Consider the following 22945-nt stretch of genomic DNA (forward strand, 5'->3'; position numbering starts at 1 on the left):
TCATAGATCATAAATAAAATAAATAAAACAGAACTGAATTATGACTATTTATTTAAAGCAATGTATATAAAATTACACAAGTATAAATGATGATAACACTGTTCACATTAGTATCCTTAGGTGTATAAAAATGGCACTTGACTTGGTATTATGTCAGTTATAGATAATAAATAAAAACCAAACACTAAGTTTAGAAGAATTAATATATAATGTAACAATATGAAACTTCTGACTTAATAAACTAATTAGTCAAAACATATAACCGCTTAAGTGGCGTGGAATGTTCTAAATGGAATTTGTACACGATTTTTTTAATACTGGATGCTCACAATTATTATGAACGTATTGTGAAGAGCCAATATAACAGCCCAAAAATGAAACATAATTATTGCACCTTAACCCAAAACGGAATGTAATTTTGAAAACTAATACTATGTCCAGACTAGTAACACAATGAATTGATTTGGAATGACATCATAGTGAATAAACGTAACATTGAAAATTAATACGTGTAAATGCGCACTGAATACATATTAAGTTACTGTCGGTTATCTCCCATATTGGGGTGATAGTCCAGAGCCATCAAACAGGCAAAAACAGTCATCACCATCTTAGGTTTCACTTCAACAATATCTTCAGGCAGAGCGTATGCCCTAGCACCTATCTTACGCGACATGGATATCGCGTATTTTGCGTTTTCGAGGTTTTCCTGCAAAAAAGACGTTTAGTTTACAGAGCGAAATCACATTACCTCAATCAATTTACCTCTTGTCCACCAGTTTTAACTAAATCATAGTTAATAGCACCCGGCTTAATAGCATCAATTAAGTCAATAACCACTTTAGCATCAGCAATAATGGGATCTTGGAAGCCTTTAATGGAAGACTTTTTGCCAGCAGCTTCAAGTTTCTGGTTAACCCACGTGACGATCTCTTTCTCGACAATGGGACTGTCAGATTTGGCCAGCTCCTTTAATACCGACAGTGTGTAAGCTCTCATCAGTTGCCAGACTAATGCAAGAGTCAAGGTAACGTTTCCCTCTGATATGTCTTGTCCAGCAATTCCGACCAGCGAAAACTTGACCTTCTTTCCGAGTTCCACGGCGTAGTTGCAATTCTCCAGCTTCTCCATGAACTTCTTCCTTTCTGTGAATTTACGGGTGACCCGGTTCCATTCCACCACTCCCGGCTGAATGATGTCAAACAATTGGAACACAATCAAACCGTCAGACAGGTCTGAATACAACCAGTTGACGCGAGGGGATACACCGATGGAGTTCATCCAGTTTCTGTAAGCTGCAAAGTTTCAATTATTAGACATGTTTGTGATTATATTGTGTGAACTTACTTCTTTCTTCTCTCGTCTCGATGGTCTCGAACTCGGTTGTGCCGTTTTGTTGCTCCAATCTTGGATGATTGTTGAACAAGTTCGCAACGAAGGCCAAGTTCAATTTGTAGGTTCCGTTTACAACGTCTTGTGGAGTTACAAAAGCTCTACAACCAAGTTTGGCAGCTTGTTGCAACATTATCTCGGCCCTAGACAGGTAATCCCTCTCCTAAAAATCAAAACAAGTTAATCCTTGAACGTTTTCAAGAGTTAGGGAGACGTACCATAAGAGCTTCAGTGGTAACACCAGCCTCTGGGGGAGCGATTTGCTTCAACAAGTGAGTATAAGCTTCCGAATCGACCACGTCGCTTTGGAAGTTGTGAACACGTTTCTGCACACCGGCACGTTCCAGGTGGTAGTTGACCCATCTGAGGAGGATGGCTTCTGGTGACAGTTTAAGGAGGTCTCCAATCTCTTCATCTTCACCAAGAAGGGTTGTCAGACCGGGACAATGTTCCAATGTAATTTGATTGAACAGACCGATGCGAATGATCTGCCACAAAAGGCCAAGAACCAAGTGGGGAGTTCCCTTTTCCAAACTGTGTGCGTCAATATTGATCACGTTGCAGCCGATGGCTGAAGCTGATGCCAAGGCAAGGGTCAAATTTTCCAGTTTTGTGTATAGAGTCATTTTGTTGCCTTTGTTTATTGTTCTCTCGTCGATTGTGTCGGGGCATGAGTGGTTGATGATTTTACTGAAATTAATTATTTAACTAATTAATTTTGTAGACGATAAAACATACGCAACAAAATAAGTGTGTGGTAAATTTTTCAAATTTAATTTAGGTTCAATAATCAGTTATTATCAGTTTTAAAATGCACTTATTTTGATTGACGTTTTTATCAAAAATGTGATAATAATAATAAATAAGAAATATTTTCAAATTCTAGCAAATATCAAACTGTAATAAATAATAATTAATATAGACCACTTTTCGTTCTGCGGCACTCAGGGACAATAAATGTTAAGCCATAAATTTATCGTGGTTCAGTGAATTTCGGTGCAAGCAAACTCACCACAAAAGTATGCCATCCTTAACCTTTTCGTAAAGGTTGACGCCCTCCGCATCGATGGGCAGCAAATTCTTCAGGTCCGGATCGTGCTGCAGATTGGAATTGATCCAGTCAGAGAAGGCAAGTCGTTCTTCAACTCTGACCGAATGTGTCGTGCCCACGTTCGAAGCTTCAGACGTGCCGCCCAAGTGCGTAAGATTCTCGCGTTTCGAAACCGCCGTCCGGAACGTCTTGGCCACGTCCTTGTTCCTGAAATCCAGACACAGTTTCTCGAATTCGTCGTACGACAGTTTGCCGTCGCGTGATTTGTCTTTCTTTTTGAATTCGTCTTCTATTTGTCTGGACTGGTAGCCAGGAATTTTGATGCCGATGTGCTCCAGGGCGTCTCTGATTTCTTTCAGGTCGATGAATCCATCGCCGTTTTGGTCAATCTGTAACAGGATTGATATTTAATACCGGAAACGTGGGTGATTTCATTTTAATAGCATATTTTCATATTTTATAACGTGCGGGCACTTTCCCTGACAAGAGATTGTGTGATGGGATTTTTTTAATTTTAAATTACGTTTGTTAGATACTTGACTATTTAGTTAATTATGAAAGTTATTCATTAGACCAAATTCACGGCTTTTACAAAAGTACTAAAGAAATGTTCTTTTCAGTTTTTGGATTACAATAATGTGAAAACCAGAACAATACAATATTACCAGTCCTGGTTTTTGTTTTGAATCAAAAGAATTTTATTTAAATGTACTTAATTCTGTACCATTGTTCACACATTTCAATGAACACAAAAGATTTCAAACCTGCAAGAAAATATCACTTGTCTAATTTATTTTTAGGTTTGTAATTTAACTTTTTATTAATCATAAATTAATATTGCAATAATAAAACAATTAACTAAATAGCACGACTTTCACACTTGTTTTTTATTTTCGTATTATTTCGATAAGATGCAAATAAATATTTAGAAACTTGATTAAACATATTTTAATATTTTAACTATATTTATTATAGTCTTAAGTTTTTATCAATTATCAAGTAAGTACTTACTTACTTGATAATTACTTAATTCATTAATGTTATATTCAAATAGTTTATACATGTAAGACATTTGGGTATAATTAAAATTCAGATTACAATGTATAAAACTAATTATTTTCAAAACTAGGTTACAATCCACTTATTAAAATTTTTATATAAAATATTCCTCTATTGAGTAAAAACACTTATTCAACAAATAATCCTTAACAACACTAGAAAATTTCTCGACAGTCAGACACTTAACTGAAGAAAGTAATTTATTATAAAATTTTATTCCAAAAAAATTGTGTCTTGATCGTGACCGAGGCAGTCTTAGTCTTGATAAGTAAAGATTCTCAGTTGAGTCTCAAATTTATTTGGTCAATGAAAAAAATAAACTGGTTGTAGATTATTTTAACATTTCTTTGATATTGTATTTGAAACGTTTTTTGGGTCAAAAATGATGTATTGAAGTTCTAAATTAATTTATATTTGCTTATTCAGTTTGAAGAAGATGCTGAAGATGAACAACGTCAAGGTGACCCTGAAATCTGTACCAATGAATAAATTAAGTAATAGCTTGTACAAAATACTCGTGCAACTTGTTTGAAAATGGGTCAGTCATTAAATTCTGTCATGAATCAGCCATTAGAAAGAGGCTTCTTGCAATAAATATCATCAAAAAGTTGGATAAATGGATTCCACATAAATTAACAAAATTTGTCGTTTGACAATTGCCAATTCTCTCCTTGCATGCAACGTAAATGCAACAAAAAGTGGGTTGTTCACAACTCTTGTGGTCTGGACAATGGTAAACGTGGTGGACCAGTACTTAAAAGGAATCTTAACCTAAGATCAAGGCAAAGAAGAGCTTTTTTAGATAATAGAAGAGGTGTTCTTCTTCCTGCTAATGTAAGTCTACATGTTACATTAGAGACTCAAAAGATGCTTCAAACTGTCGAAGGAGAAGGCTTCTTGTAATAAATTTCATCAAAAACTTGGATAAATAAATTTCACATGAATTAAGTAAGGTTAACAAAATTTTACGTTTGACAATTGCTAATTCTCTCCTTGCATGCAATGCAAATGGGTTTTTTATTAATTCTACTGTTAAACGCGACAAAATATTGAAGGGAAAGTTCTTTATCAATTTTTATATTAATAAACAGTATAATTCTAAAGAAGAGACCAAAACTGTTTTGTTGAATAAATTGAAAGAAGGTTATGTTAAACACTAAAAACGTAAATTACTTTTTCCTATACAAATTAAGTAGAAAATGTGACTATGAGAAATTTGACCAATAAATAGAATTTCTATCGTGCAATGATATCTGACTCAGGTTTTATTACTCATCAGTGGAAAAAACTGCGTAATTAGACGACTAGAAAGTTGAAGCCCTACATTACACATACATTGTTTGGGTACTCAGTCACATTATTGGATTTTGTCCATTGTTATTCTTTGATTTTTTATCCAGTGTTAAGAGTAATATATTTAAACAAGGCTGTAGAAACCCTAGTAAAGTTTGATCAGCTTTTGGTAATTTACAAATACATTTTAGTACGTGGAAATAGTTTTATTTCCTCCAGCTTGAACTAATATTTATGTTTGTCTAAGATAAGTATCTGTAATTTACCACATCACGTTAGACTCTTCCTGATTTCGATATTCGACCCCGTGAAACCCAAGACGTTCAATTCAAAAGCGTCCTCGTATATCAACAACGCAATTGCAGATGCATCGTCTTTCTTCAATTTAGCATTATATAATATAAATGGAATGATTACTGGCTACCCACATGAAATTCCCGGTTCACAGACGCTCGTTTTGTTTATACTAATGCACATTAATAAGTGTAATTCGTCTGATTTATTTAATTAACCCCATCAGAGGCCGAAGGGATCCGGCGTGGAGATTTCTCAGCCTCATCTGGCGCAACACGCTTTCATTACAACAATAATACCACGTAATTAATTTACGTCCGAGCCCGTTATCTTTCTTGTCTTTGGCCCCGGCTTTTGGAGCTCGGCATTTTTTCGGACGCTTAGAACAAAACAGGTTTATGGGTTCTAATTTGAAGCGTGGTTCATCATTATGCATATATATTTGCCCCGGAGAGTCAATAAACCTTACGATTTTGGCGACTTCGGACTTATGGTGTCGTTAATGGGATTGAAAATTCAGGACGCACACGTCGTTTGGCTTAATTGGTTTGCCTAGTGCGGCTTTACCGAACGGATGTACAGGAAATTTGTACGTTCTTGATTTCGACCGCTATCTGCGGTTGGCCAGGACCAAGATGGTGGCGTCGTGAATCAATTTTAACGTTCATGCAGTGTGGTGTTTATCTGATTGACCAGCGAACTGACTGAGGTTCCATGTGGTTTATAGTTTAATGAAAGGCTTCACAGTGTGACTTATCTGCTTTGGTCATCGTAGATGCTTTAAATTCTTAAAATATTAAGTTTACAAGCGTAGTTTTAGACGATATTTAACGGTATTAATACTGTTTCAAGGACGTTACGTAGATAAATCTCGTGAGCACAAATAGACGAGATAAGGTACGTGGTCCTAATCTGCATCCTGATCACCAGTCAATAGAGGTTGAAAAATTCCCAAACACAACAATGCCTAGCTTGTGTTGCATTTGAAGCTCGACACATTCACACAATAAAAATACTGCAGAGAGAAAATCACAATAAAACCTCCCGTCAAGGTGTTATTTAATTTGCTCACGTTAATAAATTAGAAAAAAATAGTAAACAATGAAAGAGAAAAGTTGTGAGAACTCCCATTATGTTATCCAACAATGGGGACGATGAATAAAATTAAAATAAAACCGCGTGCAGGGTTCATGTTCATTTTTTTTTACACGCGAATTAATTTAATTAACTGTGCCCTTTCGACTTAACTACAGCTAATTAAATGCACTGACATTTCAGAGACGATGTGATTCATTTCGAGGCGGTTGTCCTTACGAATAAAATGCCCACGCCGTTTGATTTAATTAAAACACTCGAATGTAAAATATGGAAATGCAATTAAAAGGCGGAAAACTGGCACCTCTTCAACATCATGCTTCGGCAAATTACTTAAACACCGGCCCATTACGTACTTACGTAAATTATACGAGAGGTAATTTGTCTTGGCATGAACTTCCTCACGAAAAATGCAAATAATCATGTTATAACGTCGGCATTAGAGTGGAAAAACAAATAGCATGCTTTAATCTGGATATTATGTAAAAATTGATGTTTCTATAACGAGTTCCATGTAGTTTGTGTGTGCACATAGGATTATCGAGTTAGAAAATCATTTTAGAGCCCCAGAAATGACATGTCACACTCTTAATGAGTTTGGAGGAGAAGCTGCAAATGAACGACGTCAAGGTCACCCTGAAATCTGTACCAACGAATAAATTCAGCAATAGTTTGTACAACAAAATCCTCGTGCAAATTGTTTGGAAATAGGTCAGTCATGAATAAACGATTAGAAACACGATTCTTGCAATAAATTGCATCAAAAAGTTGGATAAATAGATTCCACACAAATTAAGTGAGGTTAACAAAATTTGACGTTTGACAATTGTCAATTCTCTTCTTGCACGCAACGCAAATGAGCCTTTAGTTGATTGTATTGTTAATTGCGACAAAAAGTGAGTTGATCACAACAATTCTTTGTGGTCTGGACAATAAGTAGAAGCTAGAAAACGTGGTGGAACAGTACTTGACAGGAATCTTGGCCTAAGATCAATGCAACTCTCTACTACCAGCAAATTGAGCAAGTTCATGGAAAACTTACATAAGGGAAAGCTTCTTTAGACAATACAAAAGGTGTTCTACTTCTTCCTGATAATGTAAGATCTCATGTTGCATTAGAGACTCAAAAGATGCTTCAAAATGTTGAAGGAAAAAACTTCTTGTAATAAATTTCATCAAAAAGTTGGATAAATAGATTCCACACAAATTAAGTGAGGTTAACAACATTTGACGTTTGAGAATTGCCAATTCTCTCCTTGCATGCAACGCAAATGAGCCTTTAGTTGATTAGTATTGTTCATTGCGACAAAAAGTGGGTTGATCACAACAATTTATTGTGGTCTGAACAATGAGTAGAAGCTGGAAAACGTGGTGGAACTGTACTTGACAGGAATCTTTGTCTAAGACCAATGCAACTGTCTACTACCAGCAAATTGAGCAAGTTCATGAAAAACTTACACAAAGGAAAGTTTCTTTAGACAATAGAAAAGGTGTTCTGCTTCTTCCTGATAATGTAAAGTCACATGTTGCATTAGAGACTCAAAAAATTCTTCAAAATGTTGAAGGAGAAGGCTTCTTGTAATAAATTTCATCACAAAGTTGGATAAATAGATTCCACACAAATTAAGTGAGGTTAACAACATTTGACGTTTGACAATTGCCAATTCTCTCCTTGCATGCAACGCAAATGAGCCTTTAGTTTATTAGTATTGTTCATTGCGACAAAAAGTGGGTTGATCACAACAATTCTTTGTGGTCTGGACAATTACCAGAAGCTAGAAAACGTGGTGGAACAGTACTTGACAGGAATCTTAGCCTAAGACTAATGCAACTGTCTACTACCAGCAAATTGTCCAAGTTCATGAAAAACTGACACAAAGGAAAGCTTCTTTAAACAATAGAAAAGGTGTTCTACTTCTTCCTAATAATGTAAGATCACATGTTGCATTAGAGACTCAAAAGATTCTTCAAAATGTTGAAGGCTTCTTGTAATAAATTTCATCAAAAAGTTGGATAAATAGATTCCACACAAATTAGGTGAGGTTAACAATATTTGACGTTTGACAATAGGCAATTCTCTCCTTGCACGCAATGCAAATGAGCCTTTAGTTGATTGTATTGTTAAATTCGACTAAAAAGTGCTGACAAAAAGTACTTAAAAGCAATCTTAATCTTCTATCTAGTACCAGCAAATTGACCAAGTTCATGAAAAAGTTATGCAAAGAAGAGCTGAACTTCTTCAAGAAAAATGCAAATAACTATGTAATAACGTCGGCATTAAACTGGAAAAACAAACGGCATGCTTTAATCTGAATATTATGTAAAAATGGATGTAACGAGTTCCATGTTGTAGTTTTGCTTAATAAAGAGTGTGTTAACGCTGTCGTACATGTGGTTTTAATAAACAAAAGTTTTTTCTCTTACACTAAGTGAAGGAAGGATGTCTTTAAAGTAAACAGTTTGGCTTTGTGGCTTGTGTGATTTACGTAGAAATGATAAACGTTTGTGTTTGTGGAAGAAGTCGAAACATAAATCTTCACTTAGTGATTATCATAAGATTTAAAAAATGTTTTTAAGCCTCAGATTAACTAGTTTAGACGTAGACTCTCACATCATAAGTAGGGAAGCTTGTAGTTTTACTGATAATCAATACAGTTTCCTAAAATTTATTACAAATATATATTTTGTTGCTCAAGGTGCAATGGCACTTCCCAAGTATGTACACATTTCATACTTAAATACAACAGAAGGTTTTATAGTTTTTAATCTTATCTGAGTGTTTTTTGCACAACATTTTGTAACTAAAATAAATTTGCGTTAATGCAAATTGTTGACACAACTTTAAACCTCGCAGTAACTGTAATATGAATTAAATTATTAAAGAGATAGAGAGCATTACTATTCTTTTATTCGTAATAAATTATTATTAATCTTGTACAGCTAGTCATTGGTACGTACAATTATTTTGTGAAACTTGCATTTTTATTTCATTACTAATGTATAATTTTTAACTAATTAATTATCAATACCGAAGACAGTAATTATAAAATTCCTTTGATGGTAAATCACCTAATAACCAGACCTGTGGACAATAAATTTGAAATAATTTACACACTGCAGTAGAGCTTCATCAATGTGTTTCAAACATAAACACTTCAGTCCTTGCCAGTTCATATAAGTCGGGGAAATTCCATTTTTGAATGACTTCCACATCGACTCGCTTGGTAATGACACAAAAATGTCGAAACTACGGTTACGATAATGACTTTCGATAGTAAACAAAAGTTGAAACACGTAATTGCTATACCAGTGACAAATGCGATGTTGTGACACTATTCTTTTTTTTAATGCAGTATAAATTAAATATAAACTAGTGGACGCTTCCTGAGTTTGCTGTTTCAGGTTTATTGGTCATTAGCAGTTTCGTCAATGTCAACTTTGATCAACTCCTTGTTTTGCTGATGATAATAATTTTAATTGTTGCATTGTTTGTGGTAAATCCTTTATTTGATTTTCCCATCGCATAGAATTTTGTTCTTGGCTTGCAAAAAGTTGAAGGACGTTCATATACATAATGGCTGAAGGTGGAATTTGTTTAGATTTTGGTTAAGCAGGTCACTAACATTCTAAACTAACCGGATGTGATACCATAATTGAAATTTGAAATCTAGTTTTGGATGAAAATTTATTAATGGAGGTCTGATTATCAGTCGAAAAAATCTTTAAAAGTTTCACCAGAGCTTTCTAGTAACTTCAACAGTAAGTCTTTATGAAACAATATTGGTACTATATAATGAAGATGTTTTGGATGAAAATTAACAGAGAACAAATGACCATTATTAGATAATGGTAAATCAACATAATTAGGGGTAAAATTGAAATTCTCAGTACAACAAAATGTTTGTGAAACAATGTTTAAGTTTAACCCGGGCATTCTAATCGTTGCTATACTCCAATTTTAATTGTTATCCAAATCTTACTTCCTTCACTAATGTTCTTGAATAACTGATAGATGATGGTAAGTCATGGAAGTACTTCTAAACCAACATAATTAGGCGTAAAATTGAAATTCTCAGTACGACAAAGTGTTTGTAAAACAATGTTGGTTCTAAAAAATTGAAGATGTTTTAGCTAAAAATGTATTAATAGAGAATAAATTACCACCAAAGCGAAGAATCTTTAAAAGTTTTACCAGAAACTTCTAGTAGTTGCTAAACTATAACTTCAATTGTTATCCAAACCTTTACTTCTTTCACTACTATTGTTCAATAATTGGTAGATGTTGGGAAGTCATGGAAGTACTTCTAAACTAACATAATTAGATGTAAAATTGAAATTCTCAGTACAACAAAGTCTTTATGAAACAATATTGGTACTAAATATTGAAGATGTTTTGGATGAAAAGTAACAGAGAACAAATTACCACCAACACGAAGAATCTTTAAAAGTTTAACCCAGGCATTCCAGTAGTTGCTAAACTCCAATTTTAATTGTTATCCAAATCTTAACTTCCTTCACTAATGTTCTTGAATAATTGATAGATGATGGTAAGCCATGAAAGTACTTCTAAACCACATAATTAGGCGTAAAATTGAAATTCTCAGTACGACAAATTGTTTATGAAATAATGTTGGTACTAAAAAATTGAAGATGTTTTAGCTAAAAATGTATTAATAGAGAAAAAATTACCACCAAGGTGAAGAATGTTTAAAAGTTTTACCAGAGACTTATAGTAGTTGCTAAACTATAACTTCAATTGTTATCCAAACCTTTACTTCTTTCACTACTATTGTTCAATAATTGGTAGATGATGGGAAGTCATGGAAGTACTTCTAAACCAACATAATTAGATGTAAAATTGAAATTCTCAGTACAACAAAGTCTTTATGAAACAATATTGGTACTAAATATTGAAAATGTTTTGGATGAAAAGTAACAGAGAACAAATTACCACCAACACGAAGAATCTTTAAAAGTTTAACCCGGGCATTTTAATAGTTGCTAAACTCCAATTTTAATTGTTATCCAAATCTTAACTTCCTTCACTAATGTTCTTGAATAATTGATAGATGATGGTAAGCCATGAAAGTACTTCTAAACCACATAATTAGGCGTAAAATTGAAATTCTCAGTACGATAAAGTGTTTATGAAACAATGTTGGTACTAAAAAATTGAAGATGTTTTAGCTAAATGTATTAATAGAGAAAAAATTACCACCAAGGTGAAGAATCTTTAAAAGTTTTACCAGAGACTTATAGTAATTGCTAAACTATAACTTCAATTGTTATCCAAACCTCTGCTTCCTTCACTACCATTGTTGTATAATTGGTTGATGATGGGAAGTCATCGAAGTACTTCTAAACTAACATAATGAGACCAGTCTTCTAGTAGTTGCTAAACTCTAACTTTAATTGTTATCCAAATCTTTGTTTCTTTCACTATCATTGTTGAATAATTGGTAGATGATGGTAAGTCATGGAAGTACTTCTAAAGTAAAACAATTAACCATAAAAGAACAATTACGACTAAGTGTTTATGGCACAGTGACAGTACTAAACATTGAAGATGTTTCAGCTGAATTTGCTTCCTTTAGTACTGTTATTGAATAATTGATGGGTGATGTAAAATTGAAAGTACTTCCTAAGCAACATAATTAGCTAAAAAGTTTATGACTCAATGATGCTACTAAATATTTAAGATGTTTTAGCTGAATCAAAATCTTTGTTTCCTTTATTACCATTATTAAATAATTGGTGGATGATGTAAGTCATGGAAGTACTACTAAATCACCATAATTAAGCGCAAACCTGCAATTCCCATTACGACAATGAGTCTATGACTCAATGATGCTACTAAGCATTGAAGATTCCCTGAATCCAGATCGTTGCTTCCTTTATTACCATTATTGGATAATTGTTAAGTCATGGAAAAACCTCTAGGGCAACATATTTAAGCGGAAAACTACAATTCCCATTACGACAAAATTTTTATGACACACTGAAGATGAACGAGAAAAAAAAAACCAATTTTGTTTGGGCCATTAAATCATGCCAGATGGACATAAACAAAGAAACATGCCGTTAGTTCATTAACTTTTGGTATTCAGATGGGAAAATTGACTTCTGTAATATTGAAAACAAAACAAAGCTTTATCTTTGACCTTAGGAAATTGCCTTGAGAACAAGAATGTGCAACAAAGGTGAAACTCGGTGCGTTACAATAAGTTTACTCATTGGTTATGACAAAATCGCCTTTTTTTATTTATATTATTATTATTGTGCGAGGATAAAGGCACGATTGTCCGGCGTATTGCCGCAATTAAAAGGTGCCAGCTAACGCACGCGATCATAAAATTAAGATATACATGACAATGAAGGAAATGATAATTACGCACGCTTAAAATTATGAGTGGGGCCACGCACACGAATTTGTTCCTGCTATCGGGAATAACATAAATACGTGAGTTTACACACAATCGTAACATTTCCTATATTTCCAAACAAACCGGTACCACTCATCCATCTGCTGGAACTCATTAATATGTGGATGAGTCACGACATACGCCAATCCCAGTACTGGTCACTGATGATTTCATTTGTAATGCGAAAAGTCTTGCCAGACGCAGCAATTGAAGATTCCGATAAAAAAAACCGACTTACGTCTAAACATTGGTCTTGGATGTTCCTTTTGTTGACCATATATGGTTTGGAACTGCGTGTTTTCTATTTATTTTACGATAAATTCGCCGATAGTGCGACTCAAAAACACGTGCCGATGTCGGTTTTCCTCCTCGAGTCGTACCCCTCGCGTTGGGTAACGCCGCTTCCTCGTTCGTCACGATTTCGTTCGGAAGAGAAACTCGCTTAATTGCACGGACATTAAAAACGAAATAATTGCATTAATAAAGAAGAAAAATGACGGGTGGACGCAGGAAGCGGTGCCGCAGAGGTGCCCGGCCAATTTCTCACCTAGTTAATCCGTGTGGACGTTACACGCTCGCACGTAATCACGCGGTTATGTAACCGTTTAATTAATTCCCCTCTTTAGCGTCAATTAAACGCGGAACGGTCGATATAAGTTTTGACGATAAAAAATGCGAAATAATTAGGAAAGCACTTCGTTTCATTCTAATCGTGTAGTGCAGCCAAGGGCATTTCGCATTGCCACAATAACAAAGCCGAATCGTGATAATGTACAACACATGTTTCTATTTAAAAATGAGAACCTCATAAATATTTTACGTGTTATGTGACTCATTGCTTGTGAAAAAAAGAATTCGCCATTAGTCCTTTTAAAAACCAATGAGTGGTCAATATTTTCGAGGTTAATCAGATTGGTATTTGTCGGATCGCGTCGTTAGAAAACAAAAGACCCACAGACAATGAATGAGTAATGATTATTGAAATGGATATTATAAAAATTGAAATAACGGACCCTCGTAATTGTTTTATTTATGATTCCACTGAACAACAAATGATAAAACAGCAAAAATCCTCCATGGATTCAATCAAAATTATTTACTGTATCATCCGGTAGTGGTTTGTGATAACATTTATTTACATAAATTATAAAAATATTAACAAGTCTGTGAAAAAAACTAAAAATTAAAACTTTTTAAATAAATCTATTACTTCTCTTATCAAGTAATTCATGGAATAAAATGTCACTGACTGTGACTCAGCTCTCATAATTAGTTTAATTTTTAATGTCAACAAGATGAAAATGTTCATTTTTTATCTGCTATATTACCTCCATAACACTTCTTAATTTTATACTTTTAAAGATATTTTAACAAACAACAAAGTGACTGTGAGAAATGCATTAAGTCAGTTTCTAAAATTCTCAGATATAGTCACTTTTTACTCCATGATTAGGACAGTTAAGTTAATAAGATTTCACTAGAAAAATGATATCAATTATTATTATTATTTTTATAAGAAATATAAAATAATAAACGCTATAAATAGGATCCATAAAGTTTGCCTTTAGAGTTATTATTTATTGAGGTTGAATTATTCTGTAAGGTCACAAAGTTACCCCGTGACAACTTTTGAATTGGGCAGGATATTGACCTTTTTTTAATGAAATTACTTTAATTAACTTAACATCAACAAGATGAATGAGTTAATTTTTTTCTTTTGTACTACATTCCCTAATGACACTACTCAGTTTTACAGTTTTAAAGATATTTTAACAAGCACTAAACTAATTGTGATAAGTGGAATAAGACAGTATCTAATATTCTTAGATATATTCATATTTTACTCCATGATTTAGTTTAGTTGATAAGATTTCACTAGAAAAGTGAGATCTTTCACAGTGTGACAGACTTTTTAATACACATTTTTTATATTTGGTATGTTGCCATTTTAAACTAACTTGCTAAACTCAGTGGAGAAGTCATTATTATTATTATTATTTTCTTAAGAAATATTAATGTATAAAATGATAAGTGCCAGAGCTATTATTTATTGAGATCAAATTATACAGAGAGATCATAAAAAGTTACCCCCTGATAACTTTTGAATTGACGTGGAATAAAAACTAAAAAAAATATTGACAATCTAACTAAATTTTGTCAAAAGTTGACACTATCACCTCTTTTTTTAAATGGTATTAGTTTAATATTTAGTGTCAACAAGACGAAATAGTTCATTTTCTTCCTGTTATACTACGTTCATATTACGTACTCAGTTTTATAATTTTAAAAATATTTTAAGAAGCACTAAACTAATTGTGATAAGAGGATTAAGTCAGCATCTGATAATGATGATAATTTATTCCATGATTTTAACAGTTTAGTTGATAATATTTCATTATAAAAATGAGATATTTCATAGTGACTTATTAATATGCATTGTTTAAATTTAGTGTATACTTATTTTGAAGAGTGCAAAAGTCAATGGAAAAGTTACTATTATTATTATTATTTTCTTAAGAAATGTTAACATTGTGTAAAATGATAAGTGCCATAAAAAACATTTTTATGACATGCATAGAGTTTATTCTTAGAGCTATTATTTATTGAGATCAAATTTTACAGTGAGGTCATAAAAAGTTATTCCCTGATAACTTTTAAATTGGAGAAGACATTGACGTGGAATAAAAATTGTGAAAAATGCTGACAAACTAACTAAATTTTAACATAAAGTTCATATGTACTATATGGATACTCTCGCCTCTTTTTTTATTGGAATTAATTTAATATTTAGTGTCAACAAGACAAAATAGTTCATTTTCTTCCTGTTATACTACGTTCACGAATGACACAACTCAGTTTTACAGTTTTAGAAATATTTTGAGAAGCACTAAACTAATTGTGATAAGTGGATTAAGTCAGTATCTGATATTATCAGATATATTCACAATTTATTCCATGATTTTAAGAGTTTAGTTGACAACATTTCGTTAGAAAAATGAGACATGTCATAGTGACTTATTAATATGGATTTTTTAAATTGTGAATGTGTGTACCCATTTTGAAAGGTACAAAAGTTAATGGAGAAGTTACTATTATTATTTTCTTAAGAAATGTTAACAATGTATAAAATGATGTGCCTTAAAAAACATTTTTATGACATGCGTAGAGTTTATTCTTAGAGCTATTATTTATTGACATCAAATTATACAGTGAGGCCATAAAAAGTTACCCCCTGATAACTTTTGAATTGGACAAGACATTGACGTGGAATAAAAATGTGAAAAATATTGACAATCTAACTAAATTTTGTCATAAAGTTGATATGTATCACATAGGCACTATCACCACTTTTTTAGTGGAATTAGTTTAATTCCTGTCATACTACTCAGTTTTACAGTTTTAAATATATTTTACTAACCACCAAACTAATATTCTCAGATTAATCACATTTAACATCATGATTAGGACAGTTTAGTTGATAAGATTGCATTAGACAAATGAGATCTTCCATACTGTCTCAGACTTATTAATATACATTTTGAAAAGTTGGTGTGTACCCATTTTGAAGAGTGCTGAAGTTAATGGAGAAGTTACTTTTATTATCATTATTTTCATAAGAAATGTTAACAATGTATAAAATGATAAATGTCATAAAAACATTTTTATGACAAGCATATAGTTATTATTTATTGAGATCAATTTATACAGTGAGGCCATACAACTTCCCTGATAACTTTTGAATTAGACAAGATGTTACCCTCAAATAAGAAACATGTGTCAACCAACTAAATTTTGTCCTAAAGTTCACATGTACCATAATGGGCTCAATCACCCCTTTTTTAATATATGATGTGCTCAGACATATTCATATTTTACTCCTTGATTTGGACAGTTCAGTTGATAAAATTGTATTAGAAAAATGGTATTTTTCATATTGTCACAGACTTATTAATATACATTCTTTAAACTTAGTGTGTACCTACTTTGAGGGTGCAAAAACAAATTATATAATAATATAATTTATATAATAATATAAAATCATGATAAAAAGTGCTATAAAAACCATTTGATCTGATAACTTTAGAATTGAACAAAATATTGGCCTTGAATAAAAAGGATGTAAAATGTCAAATTAACTAAATTTTGTCACGAAATTGACATGTACAATAAGGGCACTATTTTTTTAATGGAGATGGTCGTCTTGTGGTACCTCATTTGAAAGGTATTTTGATTCTCTATTCAATGTTGTCTTGCTACAGAATTCATTCACTTTATTTGTCAGGTAAACCTGACAAACCAAACAACAGGTATTACTACAGATCAATAAATTGACGAAACAGAAGACTTAGTTCTGATTTAACGACAATTGGATTGTATCAAATTACACTTCCAAGAATTACTTTCGTAAATGTCTCGTCATAACAATTTACTCATTTAATTCCCTTCTAATGGAAAAAATTGGTATGTATTTGGTTATAATTAGTTTTCGATGATAATGCTAAACAATAGGCACAATTCGGAATTCGAAAACTTTAACTAAACGACACTTTACGACTTCCAGTAATGCTATTTTATGTGGACATTACTTAGAAATTTTTTGCCTTTGATTGTATCAATTTTTATTGGGTTTTAAAAAGTTTCCATATTAACATTAAAATGTCAGCGGTGGCACTTTATTACCGTACTGTCATACATAACATTCGTGCCGAAGCAAATAGGTAAATATATCAAAATACGTGTTCATTAGAAATCTATTGTTTGTTATTAGGCGTGATTTATTTTCTTTGATAACACAAAACAATAGGCACCAATTGAAATATGATTAAGAATATAAAGATACGATTTAATTGTTTTGACTATTATCTTTTTAGTACGGCTTAGGACTGGCCGTATCGCCTTTACATTCCGTAGGGTTTTAGATTACCAAAGGCCGTTATGGAAAAGAGGTGTTTGACAAGCACTCGAACGTCATTTTACCCAGCAAAATTTTATTAAATGCCCATGGCCAAAGTGGGCGTATCCTTTGCCACGTTGTAGAAATTTCAAGAACAAATAGAAGAATTATTATTGACACACCATATACAATATTTTTACAATGAACCAAACGAGCTCGTTTTTTAACAAAAGTGGGCGAGTCCTTCGCATAGTTGAGCTCAACTCGAAAACATAATGATATAAAACGTTATATAATATTAAAGTTTGTGCGTTATCAAAGTGATTAAATTATTCCCTGTTGATAAGATTTGATCCTTCCGATTATGGTGCTGACTTGAGAAACAAATAGGAGCGATAAACTATAATTTAATTATAACCTCGGCGATAGCGGGCAATTTAAAAATACGAGGAAAATTTCGCCGGCAAAATTCAATTTATCCATGTAATTGAATTTTCTTCTTCCAGACTGTGCATCAACGTGACGTTGGCGTCGTCTAGAAATATTTCGCATGATTTTGCAAAAATGATTACTCGGAATATGTGATACACGTATAATGTTACGTTGTGCATTATAAATTCTTATATTTATAGTAATCTAACAAATTATCGTACAGTGCATGACACAGATATAAAACACAATTTGTAATTGCAGCTCTTGATTGTTTGATAACGTGAAGAGATTATTTTTCTACTGTTTTGATCGAGGGTCTTATGACAAGATAACAACAAGCTGATATTTCATAAAGAATTTAAGTTTCTTAATAATCACTATCTATAACTCTAACATGAGCAATTTTCTATAGTTATGAATTACACGCAGACTCATATCAAATTAAAAATCAGGTTAATAGTTTTAGATGAAAATAATTTAAAAAAAATATTTTTCAGTTATAAAACTAATAATTCGTGGGTTATTTCCGATAGCTAAATTAATAGTCAGGTATATATCTAAATCAAAATAATGAGATTAAAGTAATAACCAGAACAATAAATATGTATGAAAATAATTAATAAAATTAATTTATTGAATTATCACTTCTTACAACACTAATCATTAGTGAGCAATTTTTAATAACCATGAATTATATGCAAATGAATATATAAATTAATATCCAGATCAATAAATATATATGAAGATTATGAATAAAATTCATTTTTTTGAGTTGTCACTTCTTACAACACTAATCATTAGTGAACAATGTTTGTTAAGTATGAATTACATGCATAACCAAATCAATAAATGTATATTAAAATAATTAATAAAATTCATATTTTTGGATTGTCACTTCTTACTGCCCTAATCATTAGTGATCAATTTTTAATAACCATAAATTACAAGCAACTGAATATATAAATTAATAACCAGATCAATAAATATTTATGAAAATAATTAATAAAAATTATTATTTTTTTTTTTTGAGTTGTCACTTCTTACCACACTAATCATTATTGAGCAATTGTTGATAACTATGAATTACATGGAGATGAATATTAAATTATTAATAAAATCAATAAATATATATTAAAATAATTAATAATTTTTTTTGAGTTGTCACTTCTTACCACACTAATCATTAGTGAGTAATTTTTGATAACTATGAAATACATACAATGAATAAATAAATTAATAACCAGATCAATAAATATTCATATATATAATAAATAAAATTCATTATTTTGAGCTGTCACTTCTTACAACACTAATTATTAGTGAACAATTGTTGATAACTATAAATTACATGGAGATGGATAATAAATTATTAATAAAATAAATAAATATATATGAAAATAACTAATAAAAATTATTTTTTGAGTTGTCACTTCTTACCACACTAATCATTAGTGAGCAATTTTGATAACCATGAATTACATGCAAATGAATATATAAATTAATAACCAGATCAATAAATATATATGATAATAATTAATAAAACATTTTTTTTTTGAGTTGTCACTTCTTACAACACTAATCATTAGTGAGCAATTGTTGATAACTATGAATTACATGCAGATAGATATTAAATTATTAATAAAATCAATAAATATATATGAAAATAATTAATAAAAATTATTTTTTTGAGTTATCACTTCTTACCACACTAATCGTTAGTGAGTAATTTTTGATAACTATGAATCACATGCAGATAAATATTAAATTAATAACCATATCAATAAATATATATGAAAATAATTAATAAAATTATTTTTTTTGAATTCACTTCTTGCAACACTAATCATTAGTGATTAATTTTTGATAACTATGAATTGCAAACAGATAGATATTAAATTAATAACCAAATTATATATGAAAATAATTAATAAAATTATTTATTTTGAGTTGTCACTTCTTACAACACAAATCATTAGTGAGCAATTATTGATAACTATGAATTACATGCAGATTAATAACCATATCAATAAATATATATGATAATAATTAATAAAATTAATTTTTTTGAGTTGTCACTTCTTACAACACTAATCATTAGTGAGAAATTTTTGTTACCTATGAATTACATACAGATAGATATTAAATTAATAACCAAATCAATAAATATATATGAAAATAATGAATAAAATTCACTTTTTTGAGTTGTCACTTCTTACAACACTAATCAGTCGTGAGCAATATTTGATAACAATGAATTACATGCAGAAAATAATTAATAAAATTCATTTTCTGAGTTGTTATGACATTAAATTAATAATCAGTTCGATAAATCTTGATGAGAATAATTAAAAAAATTATTTTTTTAAATTGTCTTACTGTCATTTGTGAGTAATATTCGACAGCTATCAATTACTTGCAGTCTGAGCCTAAATAATCAAAACGATAAATTTAGATAAAATAATTTAAAAAATTAATTAATATATTTGAAATGTTTTAGTATTTATTTTATAATTATTAATTCGATAGATTATTGTGTGATTAAGTGCAATCAATCATTGCAGAAATTTTTAGTCGTCAACAGTTATACGCAGATTGGCTGGCATTCAATTAATCTAATCGATTAATCTAGATAAAAATAATTATCTGTTAACAATGATTTAATTTATGTATCTCATTATACTACATTATTCAAAAAAATTGAATTTGTTGTGTACAATCATTTAAAGCAACATTTTTGTGTACACTATTTTTCCAGACAAAGATTTAAAACAAAATTATTTTTTTACAATTTTATCTACAGGAAATGTTTATAAACATCAGAGTCAAATGCTGAAACAAACAATTTGTTTATTATTTTAGTTTAAAACAGCACATTTAGATACAGTAGTTTAATAAACAAATTCATATTAGTCAGATTTTATAATGGAAAATAACTATAAAAGTTTGGCCTAATCATAATCCTAAAATGTCTTTTGCTTCTGAAATTTCTGCACACTTTCTAATTTATTGGAGTTATCAAATTTTCAAATGGTTACTTTCTTCCTAATTGCTGGAAAATGGGTTGCTTAAAATAATTACATGGATATGGCAGAATTTTATGGGGATGCTTGACATCAACGAACGTTTTTATGGATGGGGTTTCAAAAATTCAGTTTTATTATAGTTTGGGGGGAGATGTTATGGGCAACTTTGGAGGAATATGGGGTATACGAATATTAGGGAATTAATTTTGACATCTGAAACACCACCAACAAGAGAAGGGCACATTACCAAGGGTAGTTTTTTATAAAAGTTGTAAGATAATCCACAAATCATTCATTATCAAAATTAAGACGTTTCATAAAAGGAAAAATATTCAATTAGTAGAAACATATCAATAAATTAGATAAAAAGACATAAATTAAAAATAGTACAATATAATTATCAACAAAAAATATTTACCTAGATATAAAATTTTATTCCATTTCGATAATTTATAATACTAAATAAATTATTGTAACAAAATATTTTATATTAATAAAAAAGTGTAATAAAATATAGACAAACAATTATAAAAACTACGTTAACAAAATTGTCTAACAGAATTATTTTTAACTTCAATGCAAAGTAAGTAATGCGTAAGAACAAAATAATAAATTAATGCACATAAAAATAATTCTTGAATACATTGGTTTAGACCTTGACATCCTTGCCATGTTTCAAGTAAAATAAATAACCGCCTTTAAAAAAATTGAAAATGACAAACTAATATGGAACAAATTTGAACACATATCTAATCACAATTAATTATCACCCATGATACATATATAATATTGATTCTAATTTCGTCAGTAACAACCTCCATAAACCAATTTTTTTTGTTGATGTATGATTAAGAGCGCCAGAGAGTGAGTCAGTGTACAAGAGACTATTTAAAATTTAAGTGAACCAAAGTCGCCACCAACAAATGCCAACTATCCAACCAGACCCAAGACGAATTGATGAAAATCTCGATCCATTCAGAAAATCGCCCATCGGCGTGGTTAGATGGGCGTAGTATGCGGAGCAATGTGTCAAGGGAAATGTCAACACAAAAATAAACAAAAGTCGAACCGGATAAAATCAATGAAACAGGTAGTGGTGCCTCATACTCGGCTCCCCGTCACCGAGATCGTACACCTACCTTAAAAAACTTCTCCCTTATTTCGTTGCGTTCCTCTTCGGTCAACTGCTGTATCTCCGTACCATTGGAAGCCATTTTTGATAAACACTTTCACTAACACTTAATAAACCTTACGCACTAGGCGCAAAAGGCACAACAGTAATTTGACAATGTAAACGGTGTATAGCGGTTGTTTCAAACTGCGATGTTGCCAAGCGCAGACGCCACAGACGCGATAGCAACGAACGTGAAACGCGGACTACAGCTCCTAACGATTCCCCAGTTTAGTTTTATATGAGCACGATAAGTCCCCGCCATGCCATAGTCTGGCCATACTACAAGCTCCCAATCCAATCTTACAGCCTTTGCCTGGCCTGTCTTTCATTCAAATCTCTTCGGTGATGGTCCTCATTCCATTGCCTGGCTATTCCTCACACCTAACGCCTTTGTAAAACCGTTTTTAAGGGGAAATTGGCGTCCACTTTGAATGAACTAGCTTTTTGAATTAAGTCTTCCTTCAAGAGAGACCTTCTAGTCAATTAATTCCTCCATTTCTAGCCCAATGTATGCCAACATTGACTAGTAATCATGCGTTATCACATGGATTAATTAGCTCAGTAACACCTGCTACTTCCCTAAATAGCATCAGTTCCACAACTTTGATCTAAATTCCGATCAGATTGATTGACTTTGGACCTTTATTACTTAGTTGTGAAAGAGAACTAATCAATTTTAATAAATACTTCTTTAATATTGAAGAGAATTACTTTCAGTCTGCCTTGCAGTTCATTATTTTTTCGGCAATGCTATTCAAAACTTCAAATAATCAATTTTTTGGTAAAAGTAAAAAAATGAATGGAGTTTCTTATCAA

The 22945-nt window shown here is 31.5% G+C and overlaps 1 protein-coding gene across 1 annotated transcript; it reads right to left on the reverse strand.

The window, feature by feature from the left end:
• Positions 1 to 34: 34 nt before the first annotated feature.
• On the reverse strand, positions 35 to 22325 carry LOC109596349 (plastin-2). Its single transcript, XM_020011880.2, has 6 exons — positions 22095 to 22325; positions 2405 to 2832; positions 1611 to 2082; positions 1348 to 1555; positions 766 to 1295; positions 35 to 709 (listed from the first exon to the last, which is right to left on the reverse strand). The coding sequence occupies exons 1-6, from the start codon at positions 22167 to 22169 to the stop codon at positions 539 to 541; spliced, it is 1884 nt and encodes a 627-aa protein (XP_019867439.1). The 5' UTR covers positions 22170 to 22325; the 3' UTR covers positions 35 to 538.
• Between the last annotated feature and the right edge of the window lie 620 nt (positions 22326 to 22945).

The sequence above is a fragment of the Aethina tumida genome, chromosome 1 (genome assembly GCF_024364675.1).
Source record: "Aethina tumida isolate Nest 87 chromosome 1, icAetTumi1.1, whole genome shotgun sequence".
NCBI classification, from domain to species: domain Eukaryota; kingdom Metazoa; phylum Arthropoda; class Insecta; order Coleoptera; family Nitidulidae; genus Aethina; species Aethina tumida.